This window comes from Sapajus apella, unplaced genomic scaffold (assembly GCF_009761245.1).
Source record: "Sapajus apella isolate SASKATOON/1434 unplaced genomic scaffold, GSC_monkey_1.0 scaffold2, whole genome shotgun sequence".
In the NCBI taxonomy this organism is placed as follows: Eukaryota; Metazoa; Chordata; class Mammalia; order Primates; family Cebidae; genus Sapajus; species Sapajus apella.
The window spans coordinates 58,917,416-58,937,274 of record NW_022436942.1 but is presented as its reverse complement, the minus strand read 5'-3'; the positions used below and the strand labels follow the sequence as shown (position 1 = coordinate 58,937,274).

General features: G+C 40.5%; 1 protein-coding gene across 3 annotated transcripts in view; it reads right to left on the bottom strand.

The window, feature by feature from the left end:
- NR1H4 (nuclear receptor subfamily 1 group H member 4) overlaps positions 1-19,859 on the bottom strand; it is an 86,742-nt gene that overhangs the window by 59,464 nt on the left and 7,419 nt on the right. For 2 of the 3 annotated variants that reach the window (XM_032298909.1, XM_032298916.1), the window contains exons 2-3: positions 10,905-11,040; positions 9,871-10,003 (exon numbers count right to left, since the gene is read on the bottom strand). In XM_032298909.1, the coding sequence (XP_032154800.1) occupies positions 9,871-9,949 (79 nt within the window). In that variant the 5' untranslated portion in view covers positions 9,950-10,003; positions 10,905-11,040. Of the gene's footprint in view, positions 1-9,870; positions 10,004-10,904; positions 11,041-11,290; positions 11,439-19,859 lie in introns of all 3 variants that reach the window. The other variant, XM_032298913.1, reaches the window with a different exon arrangement.

Sequence of the window (19,859 nt, the reverse complement as noted above, 5' to 3'; positions counted from 1 at the left end):
AAAGAAAGAAAGAAAGAAAGAAGAAAGAAAGAAAGAAAGGAAGGAAGAAAATTATGCTGAAAGTGTCTCTTTTACACCACTGAAAAGTCTAAAAATGGTAGGTTGAACCATTGTAAGATGAGGATGTATATATGTTGAAGCCTTAAACCCCAGTACCTCAGAATGTACTTATTTGGAGATAGGCTCATTACAGAGAAAATTAAATTAAAATGAAAGTCCAATATGACTTTTATCCTTATAAAAACTGTAAATTTGGTTACAGAGACAGAAACACAGAGAGGGAAATTGATGTGAAGACACAGAGAGGAGATGGTCATCTGCAAGCCAAGCAGAGGGGCCTGGAGCAGATCCTCCACCCACAGCCTTCGGGAGGAGCCAACCCTGCTGACAACTTGATTTTGGACTTTTTGGAAATTATCTCCAGAACTGAGAGATAATTTCTGTGATGTAAGCCACTCAGTCTATGGTACTTTGTTACAGCACTCCCAGAAAACTAATACATCCAGGTTCTCTTGGCAATTACCAGCTCTGTGGACAATGGAAAAATTCCTGAACCATTTTCTGCCTCAATCTCCTTGGTTGTAAAATGGGGCTGATAACTATACAACCTCCAAGAATTATATGTGATTATTAATTAAAATAATGTTTATAAAATTCTTAGCACAATGGATGGCTACCTATCATCATTATGTTTATGTTAAGATTGCTCAGCTTTAGACCCATATTGTACCTTGGGTTGCTTATTGAATAGGAATAATTCTGTTTTTTATCCTGCAGCATAACTTTTGGACACCAAGCTTCAGCCTATTGGTTGTTTTTTAGAAATGAGGGCTTTAGAAGGGGACTCAGTTGATCCAGGGTGGAACCCGGGCACAATGTAGCCAGATGCACTGTGTAATCTTAGGTGAGTCTCTCAGCTTCTGTGGGTCCCATTTGCCTACATCAATAGATGGTAAACATAGATAATAATTCCTTCCCTACTTAGGTCTGTTTTGAAGATAAAATGAGATAGTAAATATGAAAGCAGTATTAAAATGCAAAGGTGAACTGTACAAGTGGAATAATCATTCCTAAGACATTTCTATAGCCTTCACGAGTTTACAAAGCGGTTCCATATGTATTATCTCATCAGATCTTCACCTGCACCCTTTGAGGGAGGTATTACTTGTGATATCCACTATTTTTAAACTCAGTGAGTTTTAGTAATTTGTCTATAGTCATCCCATTAGTAAGGAATGAAGCTGGGACTTTAACCCAGGTCTTCTGACTCAAAACCCCATGGCTGAAAAACTAAGGCACACTTGCCCTAACTGCCAAAAAAGAGGAAAAGGGTGGTGGTCTATGGGTATATTTCAGTTTGAATTGCTTGATCAGGGGTCACCATCTGCAAAGCCATTTTCAGTCCTCAGTTTACTTCTGACCTCATTCTCCCCCCCTCACAATCCAAGAGCTATCCTTGCCTTGAGAGGATCGTAGGTGAAAGAGCTACCCAGAGGATATGAACCTAGATGAATGATTCCGAATTTTCCATTTCAAGAATTCTCCACTGAGTTTTTCACTGGCCAAAATAAATGGACCTGTCTGTTGCCCTCAGAAACATCCATGCTAGATAAGAAAAGAGCAGGATAATTTAGCTGACCCAGGAAACCCTTGTTGCTGAGTGAAATTCACACAGAATGTTCACATAACAAGACTGATTGGATCCCTTTGCATTTCTCTTAGAAATAATCAACTGCCTCATATTATTTTTTCCCTAAAAATAGATTTTTTCCCCTGAATAGCTCTGCTGTCTGAAACAGTAGCCGTTAGCTATGTTTGGCTATTTATTAGTCTGTTTTCACAATGCTATAAAGAACTACCCAAAACTAGGTAATTTATGAAGAAAAAAGGTTTAATTGACTCACAGTTCTGCATGGTTAGGGAAGCCTCAGGAAACTTACAATTACGGTGGAAGGTGAAGGGGCAGCAAAGCATGTCTTCAAAAGGCAGCAGGAGAGTGAGAAGGGAGATGCACCAGACACTTATCAAACAACCAGATCTTGTGGGAACTCACTCACTATCACAAGAGGAGTATGGGGAAACCAACCCCATGATCCAATCACCTCCTACCAGGGTCCTCCCTCAACATGTGGGGATTATAATTTGAGATGAGATTTGGGTGGGGACACAGAGCCAAAGCATATCAGGCTTTTTAAATCAAGTTGAATTAGAGTCAGTTCCTCAGTGACACTAGTCACGTTTTAAGCATTCAATAACTATATGCAAATAATGGCTACTGTATTGGATGGAGTAGATCTAGAACACTTTCTTCATCACAGAAAGTTCTGACAGCACTGTTCTGTATAGTACTCGAGAGCACCGTGAATGTTGTACCCCTCATGCTGAGTGGGGCGCCAGCTATGAAGGCATGGAAAAAGGAAGGTCTCAGAGTAAATGTTGGCAATGCTTTTTTTTTTTTTTTTTTTGAGAACTATTCTTGAGGCCATATATGGTCAGCAGACTTTCAAGTAAGATAATCTTATTGAAAGACCTTCCCAGTTGAGAAGGTGAATAGGAGTATATTCTCTCAGCCTGGAGACTTAAACATTGAATTTTGTTTTCTTGTCCTGATTATATTTCAATTGCCTACTTACTGATTATGGTATGTTAAGCAGATTATTTAACGTCACTGAATATTCATTTTCTTACCATAAAAGGGGAATAGTCATGGTATCTACCTTATAGGAGTGTTGTGAGAGTTAATTTTAATGGCAAATAGAGTGCTTGTGATGTGCCAGGCATTCTTTTTATCACCTTATTAAATAAGGCAAGTAACTTGCACAAATTTAAGGAATTTGCCCAAGACCACAGAGTAGTAGATGGCAGAGACTGGAATCAACCCAGGAAATGTTAACAAATCTAAAATGTACTTAGCTTGATATCTGACTCATGAGTTTCTATAAAGCACCCAAGAAATAGTAGCTGTTGTAAGCTAATACATTTGCAATATGATTTTATAGTAAATCTTTTTCAACTTGGTGCCCTTAAAAATCTGTTTCTTAGTCTTCAAAGTTGGGAGCTAAGGCCTAGGCTGCAGTGGAATCACCCGCAGCTGGCCAGCTCTCTGACTCATTACACACCTTTTCCAAACTCTGCATGCCCTAGCTGAAAGAAGCAGTAACCTATTTTTGTAACAAGAAAAGGCTCATTCAATACATCTTTCCTTCTGTCATTTCTTTACTCCACTAACAAGAGAACCAGAGCTGAGATTCACTGGGAAAGCAAAAACCAAAGTCACAGTGAATTAAATGCCTTAGAGACTACTCACAGCTATGGAAGAGCTGTGGAGAAGAAACAGCAGTGACAAAATATTTCAAGTATGCTAAAACAAAGCTTCATTTTATCTGAGCCAATGTATCTCTCTGTCTTCTGGAAACTTTCAACTTTAATTCACCCAAGAAGTCAGAACTACGTTCATTTGAGTTGAACTCAGTGAGATGGAAAAATACCTGAAATCAAATGTCAGAAATATTCTACAAAACTTTATCTCAAAACCTTTAATTGTGTTTTAAAACACCTGACTGTTCTGTAACATCTGGAAGATTCTTTTAATTTAAGCATAAGACATTGGGAAGAACTATATTTCAAAGTGAGTGTTTTCTGATGAAAATAAAGAATGAGGAGGCTGAGGAGGGAGGATTGCTTGAGCCCAATAGTTCAAGGCTGCAGTGAACTATGATTGTGCCACTACACTCCAGCCTGGGTGACAGAGCAAGGCTCTGTCTCTATGAAAATAAAAAGAAAGAAATAGGCCGGGCGTGGTGGCTCACGCCTGTAATCCCAGCACTTTGGGAGGCTGAGGCGGGTGGATCACAAGGTCAACAGATCGAGACCATCCTGGTCAACATGGTGAAACCTCGTCTCTACTAAAAATACAAAAAATTAGCTGGGCGTGGTGGCACGCGTCTGTAGTCCCAGCTACTCAGGAGACTGAGGCAGGAGAATTGCCTGAACCCAGGAGGCGGAGGTTGCGGTGAGCCGAGATCGCGCCATTGCACTCCAGCCTGGGTAACAAGAGCGAAACTCCGTCTAAAAAAAAATAAAAAATAAAAAAAGAAATAAAGTACATCCTAAGGAAATGGGCATACACAGCTGAGTAAAGCATAAGACAATGAGAAATAACCAAAGGAAGTGAAAGATAAGTGAGATTGTATAGGATCTACCTCCTGACACTTGATAGGCCTCAATCAGAATAGGACTCTGGAAAGACTATTAAATACAATTAAATGCAATACAAGACATGGATTCCAAAGCTGTTGTTAGCAATGTAATAATGCAAACATGAGACAGAACATGTGTTCCCTTCCTTAGGGTATCCAGAAATTTATTTACTTTTTTTTTTTTTTTGAGACCAAGTCTCACTCTGTCACCCAGGCTAGAATGCAGTGGCGTTATCCCAGCTCACTGCAATCTCCGCCTCCTGGGTTCAAGTGATTCTCCTGCTTCAGCCTCCCGAGTAGCTGGGATTACAGGCATGCACCACCACGCCCAGCTAATTTTGTATATTTAGTAGAGATGGGGTTTCACCATGTTAGCAAGGCTGGTCTTGAACTCCCGACCTCTGGTGATCTGCCCACCCTGGCCTCCCAAAGTGCTGGGATTACAGGCATGAGCCAACTGCACCCAGCCTTATTTACATATTGTTGATTCTTTCTGGCCCCTTGAAAGTTCTTTGCATTCCACAATGCTGAAATAAACAGTACTTCCTTCTTTTAATGAGTGGAATGGTGTTTATCATTTCAACAATTTCAAATATAACAACTGCATTTCAAACTCTGGATTAATTAAAACATTTTAGGATGCCTTGCAGCATACAGAGCACTTTCCCACACAGCCCATTCCTTCCTCCCAACAACATGTAAAGTGTGACATTATTATCCCCATTTTACAGAGGCAAAAACTGAAGTTCAGATAATATCCCTTGCCTCTGAGATTTCATTTCCTTCTATTTTATTCCTTATTTCCATTCCCAGTGTCACTGTGCTCAATGAGTCAGGAACCACTGTACTGGGAACATCGAGTGTGGGAGGATAAGACTGTACTTTCTTTTGTTTTCCTGTCTTATTGTTGGAATGCTTTGTTTCTTAGTGTTTACATTTTTGTAATTTTTGAGTTTTTAAACCCTAATTTGCTAAAAGTAAATGTAGACATTAGTTAATATGCCATCTCCTATCTTATTCACTGTGTCAAACAGTGGGAAGCTGTGGACTTTGTCATTATTACTTTTTATTATGCATTAATTGCATAAAACCTTGCCTTCTTCATTCATCAGAGACGCCTTATTTAATCCACTAAATTAATCTTTGACCAAGTTTCCTGGCTTGCAAGATCTCCCAGAGGAAGGGAGACGAATCTCTGTGTGGTAACCATGTCCTTCTACCTCCAGGCCTCTATGTGGATTCAGTTACTGACAGGCTACATTCCTATCTGGGTTTGTCAGGGATATCTGGCCACAGAATAAATTAAAGGACTTCAGGGAGGTGATTCCAGCCCCCATCTCTCTAATTCCATTCTGTCCAAGCTTCTTTTCTTCTTTTTCTGGTGATGCTGTCACATCCCTTCAGCCAGTCTCTGACTTGGGCCATAGCTGTGGCAGCTGATCACACATGAGCTCAGATAATGACCACAGGCTGACTGCCTGTCATTTCAAGAGCATACTGCACATCCCTTTGCTATCTGCCCAGAACTTCTCCAAACCCACAGGAGACAGCTTGGCCTGAGCTCAAAAACAGTCCAGAAGGGCAGGGAGTTAATGCCCCCTGGGGTGACGCTCAACTAATGAGAGTCAGGGGCCAGTTAATATTAATATATGCTCCAGTCTCTGATCCCTCCGCTGACAATTTTCTGTGCTACTCCCAGTGGCAACAAGTTGGCCTTACCCACAGCCGGGATTTTGAAAACTTACCTCTTTGGTTTTCCCTCCTTCCCTGAGGCATCACTCACTCCCTCTTCTCTGCTCCCCTATCACCTCTCACATAAACTGCTTTCACAGAAGTCCTCATTTGGGCTCTGTTTTTTGGAATAAACATTTACAGGGGTGAAGATATTTCCCCTTCACCTTAAGCATAGCCTGTGAAGAGTAAGGTGCCCATGGTCACCTCTAGAAGAAGCTGCAAGTTATCACTGAGAAGGTCATTGGTGTCTCCAGCACCCAATAGTGAGTGCTTGTCAATATTTGTCTTCAGGTCACCTTCTAAATGCCTTAAAGTTGGAATTGAATTATGACCTTTATAATAACCTGCAGTGAAGAGGGCCATGCCCAGGACAACTTTAAAAGGACTTGTTGAGCAGTGTACCTGGTGAGTACTATTGAACCACCACTTCCTGACATGGAAAACTGCAGCATTTTTGTGGACTCAAATGTTTAACCCAGATGGGGTCCTAGAACTCCCAGCCTGATAATCTACTTTTACCATTTGAACTTGAGGGAGTTGTTCAAGGCTGCACAGCTGGTTAATGGGAAAGAGAAGTCTCTGGGAAAGCAGTTGCCTACCCCTAAATAAAAATGAGTAGAGGCCGGGTGTGGTGGCTCACGCCTGTAATCCCCAGCACTTTGGGAGGTCAAGTAGGGCAAATCACCTGAGGTTGGGAGTTCAAGACCAGCCTGACCAATGTGGAGAGACCCTGTCTCTACTAAAAATACAAAATTGGCCAGGCATGGTGGTGCACGTCTGTAACCCCAGCTACTTGGAAGGCTGAGGCAGGAGAATCGCTTGAACCTGGGAGGCAGAGGTTGTGGTGAGCCAAGATTGCACTCCAGCCTGGGCAACAAGAGCGAAGCTCCATCTCAAAACAAAGCAAAACAACAATAACGACAACAACAACAAAAAGAAAAACAAGTAGAAGACAAGGCCCTTCCAAGTCCGTTTCATACTTTGGGCCTCTGTACTTGTTATTGTCTTCTACTGGACTGTTCTCTCTGGCTTCTTGTCTTTCAGACTGAGCTCAATTGTGGGCTCCTTAAGGGCCTTTCCTGACCAGACAACTTAGAACAGCCCATCTCTCCAGACACTAAGGCATCACCCTGTTTTGTTGCTTTCATAGCGCGTATCACTACCTTGGGATCTTTAGGTCCAAATAAGGTATAAAAATGATATTATTCTGCTTATTGATTTATTTACAAGTTTATTGTGAGCTTGTTCTCCACTAGGATCTTGCCTGTCCTAGTCCCTGCTTTATTCCAAGGCCAGCATATTGTCAGGGCCCCATATTTGAAGAGAAGACATGACAGCTATCCATAGACTATTCCATTAACCTCATTTGCTGTTTTGAATACACAGTTAACCATTGGAAAAGAGTCCTGCTTTCTGGGTAGTTGAACCCATAGATTAACCCTTCTGAACCCTTGGCATAGCTTAGACCCCGGAGTACTGAGTTAGGCCTGTTGAGTACCCATTCATGGTCCAGTCTTTTTTCTGGTGCTTTTCACCCTAAGCACATGAAGGGGTCATAGAAGCCGTCAATGTCATCATGACACACAAGGCGATAGGGAAGGGAAATAAAGGAATCAAATTTTCTTCATCCTCCCCTTTGGCATACCTTTAGCTTGGGTATGTTAAGTGAAGTGAGACTGAAGGAATGGAGGAAAGAGATTTGAAAATAATGCTTAGTCTGTAACCCCAGCTACTTGGGAGGCTGAGTCAGGAGAATCTCTTGAACCAGGGAGTCAGAGGTTGCAGTGAGCTGAGATCGCCCCACTGCACTCCAGCCTGGTGAGACTTTGTGACAGGAAGGATGGAAGGAAGGGAAAGGGAAAGGGAAAGGGGAAGGGGAAGGGGAAGGGGAAGGGGAAGCGGAAGGGGAAGGGGAAGGGAGGGAGGGAGGAAAGGAGGGAGAAAGGGAGGAAGGATGGAGGGAGGAAGGGAGGGTGAAAGAAAAGAAAAGAAAAAGTGCTTAGACCTGGCTTTACAGCTTAGTGGAGAAGCGGAAAAGGAGTCCTAATGGTCACACATGGTCAGATTAGCTTGCCAGAAGAATTATAGCTGTGCATTGCAGCTCATGCAGCTTGTGCTACATATTCTCAGAAACCTCAAATGCAGTGTCAGGAAACAGAATAAGAATGTGGTCTGGCAAAAGAGAGAGCAGAGAACCACATCATAAAAGCAGAAGGCACAGTGCTTCCTTACAATCATTTTAGATGCTTCTAACCTGATGGCATTGTCACAGCTTTTTCTGTATTTACTGACATCTTTTTCACCTTATGGCTGCTGAAATCACCCTGAAATCTTGTGTGTTTGCTGAAAATTAGGCTAGCTTGTAAGGAAAACCCTACAATTTTTTCTCTGTATACAAATTGGAGCTGAATAGATTGGTTTAGTAATGAGGAAGCCTAAGCTCAGAGATCTCAACCAACAATCATAAAATTTTACAACAGGAAATGGCAGTTTTTATTTGAAAAAAAAACTTAAGTGAAATGATCCTTCATCTACGGTATGTGCCAACAGTCCTAATAATTCTGTGAGTTCTGATTGCGAGAAGAAAAATTCATTAAGATGTTTATACATTGATTTCCTTCTGAGGTACCACAGAAGGGCCAGCAGGCCAGAAGCAAATGATCAAGTGGGTAGACATGGAGGCAGGGCCTCCCACTGCCCTTGACTGTATCTACAGGGTGAAGATAAGCCAACTAGAAGAAATACGATGCAGCAAGTACTTGGGAGAACTGGCATTTAATAAATAATTACTGCTGCCTTTGGTCTCTCTGAGAGTTACTGATCAACATCTGCTTTTTCCCTAAAGCTCTTTTTCCTTTCCCTTCTATTATTTATTACTGGACTCTTACTTATCAAATGCATACTTAATATGCACTGGATAATAAAAGATTAATGAAATATGGTCACTGTCCTTAAATGCATTTGTACTGTGTGGAGGCAGGTAGACATATCAGTAATTATTACACCCCCATAAATAATGACCCCTTTTTGAAAATGGCCTAATCAATTATCACACGCTGAAGTGCTAATGACTAATAGGTAACAGCACAAATTATTAACAGCTCATAGGAATATCAGCAACCAAATAAGGGATCATGCCTTCATGCATGGAGCTTTGAGGAACTTCTAGTGTTTGTGTTTTCACTATTATGGTATATCATAGCCCATATATTAATATAGGGTGAAAACTGGGAGCATCCCAGGCTCCCGGGAGGGCTATTATGCAGAGGGAATTATTTTAACACTGGCAGACAGGCTCCCTGCCCCACCCAAAATATTGCCTTGGCTGACTCTTTGTTAATGTTCTCAGTTGCAACTCTTTATAATGAGATGTTTTTCATAAATGCATAAAGTGGAGCGATATATCATTTTATGGTATCACCTAGTTACAGATCTACTGAAAACAGCTTAGTACAATTTGTCCTCAATCCAGCTTAAATGACTAATCCTGACATTGTGCCACATATCCCCCAGCACTGGAGGAACTGCAAAAGGAAATCTACCACAGCTATAACCTAAGTAAACCCAGCCTTTAATAGGTATCATATTAAGCCATAAGAATCATGATTTCATAAGTTTAGTACCTGCTATAATAATATTGGAATTAGTCTTAGAGCAGGGTTCTACTCCCTGCTCTGTTAATTATCTAGTCTCATGGCCTTGAGCAATCCACAAAGCTCTTGCAGTCCTCATCTATGAAAATGAAGACCATTAGGTCCCATGAATCCAAGGTCCGATCTACCTCTTACTTTGCAGAGTAGCTAACGTTGATTCAATGCTTAGAAGGAACAAAAACTTGTTATTTACTCTGGGTTGGACTCATCATCTAGGCATTTCCTCATGTATTTCCAAATTGTAGTTTGTTCTTACTGACATTCAAATGAACTTGACAACTTACCAAATAAATTTTCAGAAAAAGAAAATTCATCTGTGGCAGGTAAATGGGAGTGTTCAATGAGATTCATTTTTGATCCCATCCAAATTTTTCAAATGAAATGCACTTTCTTTATGGTGGTCTTCAAGAAAAGCTCCTGAAAGGAAAATAAACAGAGAATTTATAATTGTGGAGATGGGAGAAAGGGTTGGCTAGGAGAGCTAGGGAAGAAGAGAGCGAGATAGTTTATAAAAGTACAAATGGCTCCCTTTGAATGCCTTTTACTGTAGCCTTTCTGTGTGTATCTTTTCTCAATAGTTATTTTTATGCCTTATTTGGACCTACGAATGCCCAAGATATGTGCTTTCATAAGAGATACTCTCTAACTTATCTGAAAAATACGAGGTGGACAGATCATGAGGTCCAGAGATCAAGACCATCCTTGCCAACATGGTGAAACCCCGTTTCTACTAAAAATACAAAAATTAGCCGGGTGTGGTGGCACGCACCTGTGGTCCCAGCTATTTGGGAGGCTGAGGCCAAAGAATCGCTTGAACCCAGGAGGCGGAGGTTGCAGTGAGCCAAGATTGCACCACAGCACTCCAGCCTGGCGACAGAGCAAGACTCTGCCTCAAAAAAAAAAAAAAAAAAAAAAAAAAAAAAAACACCATATGTTTTCATTCAAATTTCAGCCCTTCGGAGATTTGGGCAAGATATGATGACATTTTGACTATGTCTCTATTAGAAAAAAAGAAACAAATATAAAGGCCTTGATTTAAAATGAGATGAATCCACAATTTATTATCTTAAACTTTATTATAAAGTTGAATAGGTTTTTATAAACATTAATGGTAATTTAAAGCCACTTCCTGCTGGAATGTTTTTGACTATTTAGGTATTGTATCAGCAGATCTGAAAATCAGAGATCTTCTTGATTTATGCCTTTTCGAGGAAATTTCAGGGGCTTTCATTTTCACTGTCATGATTCACGTTGGTTATGTATTGATCTGGGCTTTTTAAAACGATATAGTAAAAAGAAAAATAATGGTAAATCTCACCAAAGTTTCTGAAGTTTCATCTTGAGGAAATATACAGAAGAAATCCAGGAACCCAAGAGAAGCTTGGGTTCACTGTGAGCTACGCCTCTAGGTCTTCTTTTCTTCTTTCCTTCCTTCCACGATGTTTTCTACTTCCCTAAGGAAGTAATTTGAAAGGGTAAGTAATGAAAAGTGATGATGTGTGCTGTCACAATCTCTTTTCCCAAGCTGTTTTCTGAGCATAATTTTCAAACATTTTTTTCTGTATCCAACATGAAATTGCTTTATTTATAAAGAAAAGCTATCTGTATTTGCTGCTCAGGAGGAGAACATAGAGGGTTTTTTGGATAAGTTGTATTTCATTAAGATTTCCTTACTATTCATGTCTGTCTTTCTCTCTCACTCACCAAATGTTCCAGATCAAATAGAAGTGAGTTTCAGCTGCACTTGGTTGCTGGGAAGGTAGTCCACCAGAAACCTGTTTGCTTCATTCATTCATGTGTTCGTGCCTGCAACAAATATTCAGTGAGCACTTATTCTGCACTAAACTCTGTGCTAGATATTTGAAGATAAAATGGCAAAAGGGAAAAAAAATTCATGATCCAAGACATCAAGATTAATAAAGAATAGATATTAAACAAATAATCACACAAATACATAGATGATTATATATTATCATGAAAGCTGTTTACGAAGGCAAAGAACAGGATGCTGCAGTTGAGAGGTTTGGGTGTAAAGAGACAGGGAGTCAAGAGACAGGGAAGTAATTGAAGGAGGATGTAGTTTCAAGGGCAAGTTTTAAAGATGGGTGATATTAGAGCAATCTGCATTGATGGGAAAGCACCAGAGAGGAAGCAGCTGAAGAGCAAGTATGAGGGAGAGTCTCCTGAGAAGAGACACAAACTGTGTCCACTGTGGGATCCCGGCATATCTGGGTCCATCTGGTAAACCAATGGCATAGTCCTATCAAATTCCACCAAGCCCTACTGCCAAACTCTACTATCTATTAATACAAGGGGCTTGTTGGGAGAAAATCCATTCTAAACTCAGGGGGAGCTAGGAACCATGAACTTCACCTCCAGAGGAAAGCCTTAGCCATTACAGACATGTGTAATTTTCAGTGTAGCTGTGTTTGACCAACCCATACTAGATTCGGGAGACCTTCCTACCATCCAGAGGCGAGAAGGAAAGGGTTGTAAATAAAAATGAAGTCTGGAAACATTGAGGTATAAGGCGCCTCCTTCCAATTCAACAGGCAAGAGAGAGCTCATTTCAACCTCATTCTCATCCTCAAACAACTCTGCCATCTATTACAGTGGATCTTTGAACCTAAGAGGGCTCAGAGCCCTTCTAGGGCAACTGTGAAATAGCACCCCAGGCACTGCTATAACCCCTGTAGAAGTGCCCAGCAGAGGAATCAACTACTGGTTGGGCACTGCCCTGCCCCATGGACACAAAATGTGTCTATGGAAGGGGCAGCCAGAGCAGACCTAATTAGAAACATGAAGAGATCCCAAGACATTTCTGGAATAACTGGGGAGTTGTGGGGGAGGGAGACTTTGATAGGGAACTGGAGGTCCTGAAGAATAAGCCAATATAAAAGTTGAGTTGCTGGCTCGACACAGCGGCTACTGCCTATAATCCCATCACTTTGGAAGGCCAAGGCAGAAGGATCACTCAGGCCCAAGAGTTTGAGACCAGTCTGGGCAACATGCCAAAACCCCAGCTCTACTAAAAATTAAAAAATTATCTGGGCATAGCGGTGCACATCTTAGTCCCTGCTAAGCTACTCAGGAGGCTGAAGCAGGAGGACCACTTGAGCCTGGGAGGTCGAGGCTGCAGTGAGCTCTGATCATGCCACTGCATTCCAGCCTGGATGACAGAGTTGAAATCTCAAAAAAATAAAATGTTGAGCTGTTGCTATTAACAGGACCTCATTCATACTCATAAGCTAGCTGAGGACTAGGGAAATTCAAATTTCAGTATGTACATATCAATTGTATAAGGATGTATATAATGTGTATATATGAATATGTATATGAATCATGATGCTAAATGTGTATATGTGTCTGTACATTGTATAATAAATGGGTTTAAACACCCCTGCTCCCTGTCAAAATTTAGGCAATTATTGTTCTAGAGTTTCTCCTCTCTCTGTAATAGGAAATTCCACAATTTCCCATAATAATATTTTCCAGGAACCCACAATGTGAACAGTAAGGAAGTTTTTCTAAAATTCAACCCAAACTTATAACTCTGTAACATAAGACTCATTTCCTCTGGTCTTTAAAAAGTAGGATATTACAGCTCTGTGACTCTGACTTCAGGTTTTCCTCTGTGCTCTCCTTGTCTCACATCTGTTGTTTTTAACCTTGAGGCATGTTCAGTAAGCTCCCCAGTCCTTCCACCACTCATTACAGCTTTTTAATATTTTCCAGGCACACTCATCTTCCTTTTGGATTCCTGTGATGTATTTTCTTCAATACATTCATATAAACTTGGCACCTTCAAATCAAGTGCCTGGCATACAATCAGCTCTCAAGAAATGTTAGCTTTATTAAATTATCTGCATTTATTGTTTTTCTTGCTTATTTCTGCCAAATTCTATGACATTTGACTTGCTCTTCCTGGAGAAATGGTATAAGCCCTATTGGCACAAAAGCTCAGGACATAATTTATCACTTGCTCTCCTAAATGAAAAGCCCAGTTCTCTTAAGTCTGCACCATTTAAGTTATTATCCCTGACTGGAGAGCCACCATGTGAATGCTCCTAATTAGCTAACGGCAGAACTCTCTAGAATCCGGATATTTAGCAGGGTCCACTTAAGTCAGATTCATTGGGTTTACAATTCCTGAATGGACCTTAAAAAATGGAAACTCTATTTTTGAAATGGTAACACGAGCACAGGGTAAACAATTCAAACAGTATACTGAAAAAGTCTTCCCAGCTCAGATACCCATTTCCCTTACCCAAATACAATTACCATGGCCAGTTCCTTGTGTATCCTTCCAGAATATTATTCTCACTCTTCAATATAAAAGGGTCTTTAAATACCATGTCTAAAACCAGAGTTCGTAAACTTGCCTGTAGGCCAAAGCTAGCCTGCTGCCTGTTTTTGTGTAGCCTGAGAGCTTAGAATGGTTTCACATTTTCAGATGATTTAAAACACCAGAAGATTTCATGACACATGGAAATTATATGAAATTCATATTCAGTACCTATAAACAGTTTAATGGTATACAGCCACACCTACTTGTTTAGGAATGTCTATGGCTCTTTTCTCCCTACAGTAGCAGAATTGAGTACAGTAGTTATAACACAAGACTGCACAGTTCAGAAACCCAAAAATATTTACTGTTTAGCCTTTTACAGAAAAAGTATGTTAATCCCTGCCTTAAATAAATAACAGAAGGGATTCAAACAGTCAAAGTAGTATTAGAGGTAAACTATGAATAAATGTAAAAATTACCTTGGGGATATAAACCCACTTAATTAAATATATCTCAATAGTCAGATTTTCTTTACCTCTTAACAGCTTCTTACTGGGATTAGCAGCTTTGGCCTATTTGCCAAGAGTTTCCATATACATTATCTGTCTAATTATGGTTACTTCGGTGCCCTTCTTTCTCTAATACTCTTCACTTTCATGTTGGGGAAGGAACTGCAATAGAAGAAATCCCAGAGACCTTTGACTTTACCTCTGCAGTCTTTTTTTTTTCCTTCAAATCCTCGTTTCCATATAAGGAGTCATTTTATAGGTTGAGAATAAGTAATCGGTCTTTAAGTACTTTTGCTCATTTACCTTTTGAAAGACCCTTGAAAAATAATATGCTCCTTCAACACACTTTTTGGGTTGACATCTAATGTCTTTCACTAAAAAATAAAATAGTTGCAAGAAATATAATTTCTGATATATTATGAAAATTGACATTTTTACATGTTGTTGCATTACTTTTAAATAATTTAATTAAATATTAATATCATAGCAACTTTATGCCCTCCCTTATCCTTTTAAGAAATAGATGAAGATTAACAGCTGGAAACCTTTTAATCATTCCTGTTCTTCCTCAAGTTTACATTTCATTCCATTCCACTTCACTGCAGAATTTTATCCTAAGGTAGCATATTTCTACACTTGAGAGTCTATTATTGATCATTTTATTACATTTTCTGCCACTAAAATATGTATATAAATTTGAATTTTTTAAATTTCTAGTGACTTTAAGATTTTAAACGTTTTTTAAAATTTCAGGATTGAGTGTATTACGAGGTATTATGAGTACTCATTTAATCAAAATTATGCCTTGGCTATTAGACTGTCTCTACAAATGGAGCAACTCATTCTCCATGCCAAAGGGCACAAGTAGAGAAAGCAATCTATTGTGGAGGAGAGAGCAGCTAATCAGAAAGAGAAACATTATGGCCGGGTGCAGTGGCTCACACCTGTAATCCCAGCACTTTGGGAGGCCAAGGTGGGTGGATTAGTTGAGGTCCGGAGTTCAAGACTAGCCTGGCCAAATGAGAAACCTTGTCTCTACTAAAACTATAAAAATTGGCCAGGCGCGTTGGCTCACACCTGTAATCCCAGCATTTTGGGAGGCCGAGGTAGGCAGATCACAAGGTCAGGAGTTCGAGACCAGCCTGGCCATCAGAGTGAAACCCCATCTCTACTAAAAATACAAAAATTAGCCAGATTGGTGGCAGATGCCTGTAGTCCCAGCTGCTTGAGAGTCTGAGGCAGGAGAATCGCCTGAACCCGGGAGACAGAGGTTGCAGTGAGCTAAGATTGCACCATTGCACTCCAGCCTAGGTGACAGCATGAGACTCTGTCAAAAAAAAAAAAAAAAAAAAAAAAGCAAGAAGGAAGGAAGGGAAGGGAGGAAGAGAGGAAAAGAGGAAAGATGGGAGGGAGGACAGGAGAACAACATTGTCAGGTGACAGCCATGGTCAACAGCTGGCAGAACACATGAAGTAGGGGAAGCAAATCTCCTTAGAAATGCAGTTAAAGGCCAGACATAGTGGTTTATGCCTGTAATCCCAACACTTTAGGAGGCCGAGGCAGGCAGATCACTTGAGGTCAAGAGTTTGAGACCAGTCTGGTCAACATGGTGAAACCCCGTCTTTACTAAAAGAACAAAAATTAGTCAGGCATAGTGGCTCATGCCTGTAATCCCAGCTACTCAGGAGGCTGAGGCAGGAGAATTGCTTGAACCCGGGAGGCGGAGGTTGCAGTGAGCCGAGATCCTACCACTGCACTCCAGCCTGGGTGGCAGAGCAAGACTCTGTCTCAAAAAAAAAAAAAAAAAGAAAGAGAAAAGAAAAAACAATTCAGAGCGGGTAAAGAAAAAGAAAATGTTTATTTTACTGTATTTGTAAAATGCTGTAACCTAAGTCTTAATTTAAGGACCCAGGAATAATTTCAGAAATGGTATGCACTGTTTGTTTTTATTGTGATAAGACACATAGTTACTGGTAGCGTGGACTCCCACTTTCTGGCTATCAATATTTACTTACTCAGATACTGTGTGTCAAGGGAAGTTCATGCTATATGGAGCTCCTCTGATTTAGCATAAACCATTTGCAATCGGAGACCTTGGAAAGACACTGCTGCAATTAAATAACTTTGACTCTGATTAGAGGAATCTCAGTTCTTGGAAGATGAAGATAAAAACCGATTACATGCACCGGTTCACTCTGAACTCTACACATCAAGGCACCATCCTTGGTGACATTGTCTCAAATGAACTCAGTTGTTGATAGCAAAGTATATACTTCATTGGATATCTATGTAATTCATTTTTAAAGGGCAGGAAAGAAAATGAAGGTTTTCTAACCATCATCATTTTATGCTCAGGGGAAGCCTTAGATTCTGCCCAAAAGCAGCTGGAAATATATATGGAGAGAGAGAGAGAGTGTGTCTGTGTCTCACTCTGTCACTCAGGCTGGAATGCAGTGGCACGAGCTTGGCTCATTGCAACCTTCATCTCCCAGGTTCAAGTGATTCTCCTACCTCAGCCTCTAGAGTAGCTGGGATTACAGGCATGTGCCACCACACCCAGCTAATTTTTGTACTTTCAGTAGAGACAGGGTTTCGCCATGTTGGCCAGACTGGTCTCAAACTCCTGACCTCAAGTAATCCACCTGCCTTGGCCTCCCAAAGTGCTCAGATTATAGGCGTGAGCCACCACACCTGACCTGGAAATATATTTTTAAGGAAAAAGAGAAAAGAGTTCTAGGAAAAGAAAAAACATTTTATTTTTCCAAATATTTGGTCTTCCCAGTAGCACTCAAACTGAAGTTCTTTCCAGGACAGAAATACAGAGTTAGAATAAACAGATACTTTCCAAAATCCATAGACACCTCGAGGACAATGTATGGCCAACAAGTATGGCTGTGAGCCAATACGGCCACTGGACCACATGATTCTGAAGACAGTGCTCTATAAGAACCAAACAATTTTTATTACTGTCTTAGTAACTACTACAAAGTTTTTTTGGTGATAGATTAAAATAAAATTTAATATATAAATTAATTTTTAATTAAATTTTTAAAATTAAAATTAAAATAACTTTTATGAGTAGGCAGGTTCTGTATGATGTTGTCTGATTTAATCTATCATAGGCTAAGTACCGGCTAACATAAACATTTTATAGATGAGAAAACTGAGGCTCAAAGAGATTAAGCAATCTTTCCAAGGTCATGTTACTAGTAAGAAGCAGAGTGGGAATGTAACACGTGTCTAACTCTAAATCCATGCTCTCTCATGCAGCTCTCCCACTGACACTACCACCAGCCACCCGCAATCCTTAGTGAAGGTCACTGGGCAGTTCTGTAAGGTCACTTCTGCTAAGGCATTCAGCATTAGCTGTTCACATGTGCAAATCAATCAGGTAAGCCAGAACAGGGCTTACCCACAGTATTATTTTGTTTCTTCTCAAACTTCTTTTGCTATTTCTAAAATCTCCATTGAAAGGCATACTTCCTGCAAATGCTATATATCAAAAATACCTGCATCAACCAGATATCCACAGCTTTTGAAGCCTCTGTGCTCTCTGCAACTTACACAATGGTGCCCAAACAACAGCTGACCTTTATTTCCATCTAAACATAGAAGAAGCACCTGGAGTTGAGGGCCCTAGGGTCAGGAACCTGGGAGTAAAAGTCTCCTTAAGTTTTGCACCCTCAGCTCTGCTTCTCAACTGCTTGATTAACACAAGCTCCAGGAGACTTTTATAGCCCTTGGTACCTCTTCTTTGCAGTGCTGTCACCATTATAATTCAACCTTTGTTTTTGTGGATTTGGTTTTCTGTTTCTCCCATTAAACCAGCAGCTCTGGGAGAGATTACATTGGATCTCCAATGCCTAGCACACTGCCAGCCAGGTACATCTTAGATGCACAATAAATTTTTGTTAATTGAGTAAATGAATGAATGATTGGATGAATAAATAAACTAATACATAAATGAGTGAATGTATACTATACCTTACCAGATAACCACCTTTAGAATCAGTCTTGTTTGGGCCATAGGATGGAAATTAGTGAATAGAGGCATACAAAACAACACACACAAGAGCCGAAGAAGGATTTTTTTGTCACATTAAAAAACCTAACAACCAAGTCTGCTTTCCCACAATGTAGACTAATGCGTGAATGGTAGCCATTTTTACTGGAAATCTCTTAAGCAATAGGCTTTCCAGTCTTCCCATGGGAAACATTTTATACATTAATTGACCACCCAGGAAATTGTTTTGTTTTGTTTCAGGTTTTTGTTTGTTTGTTTGCTTGGTTGGTTTGTTGGTTGTTTCGAAACAGGGTCTCTTTCAAAACGACTGGGCTGGAGTACAGTGGTATGACCTTGGCTCACTGTAGCCTCAACCTCCCCGGCTCAAGCGATCCTCATACCTCAGCCTCCTGAGTAGCTGGACTACAAGTGTACACTACCTGCCCACCTAATTCTTTTATTTTTTGTAGACACAGGATTTCATCATGTTGCCTAGGCTGGTCTAGAACTCCTGAGCTCAAGTAATCTGCCCACCTCAGCCTCCCAAAGTGAGCCACCATGCTGGGCTGGAAATAGTTTTAATAAATCTCCCAAATTTCCCATTGTTAATTTCTCTTAGAAATACCAGGAATAGTTTTGTTGCTGTTGTCTGGTCTTCCTAATGTTCACTCTTCATAATCAGGAAAGTTTATTTTTTCTTTTTCCCCATTATGTACATTAGTCAAAATGGTCAAGAAGCTATTTGTTTAATGCTTTCTCTGTGACTAATTTGTCATGTTTTTTCAAATACTTCATTGGATCTTCTGAAATATTATGCCTCTGACTCATGCCTTCCTTTCCACACACTCTTACAATGTGAGTTTGCCACTCCTCCCATTGATGCACGAAGTCTGTTTCCCTAATCCTTGGACCTGAACGGGTCTAAGAACTTCTTTGACCAACAGAATGCGGTGGAAGTGAGGTTATGGGATTTCTGAGCCAGGCCTTAAGAGGCCTTGCAGCTTCTGTTTTCCACACCTAAGAATGCTGCCCTGAGATTGCTATACTGTTTGCAGGTATCCCAGATTTTAAAATCTCATGGAGAAAGAAGTCCAGCTCTTCCAACTATCCCAGCTGACAGCTACACCAAGACCCCAGACATGAGTGAGGCCATCTCGGTCCTTTCACTCCAGTTGATCTCACATTTGAATGAGCCACATGCATGAACCCAGGCATAACCAGCAGAGAAGCTGCTCAGCTGCCCCACAGAATTATGAGTTTAATGGGTCATTTCTGTTTTATGCCACTAAGTTTTGGGATGGTTGTTACAAAGAAATAAACTGGTAGAGAAATCAGTACCTAGAATGAGACGCTGTCTAAAATAATCCTAATACATATATATGGCCTGGGCTTTGGGATTGGGGGATGGCCAGAGGCTAGAAGGATGGCGAGGAGACTGTCAGTGAAAACTGGAAGAGCAATAAGAAAATCCCC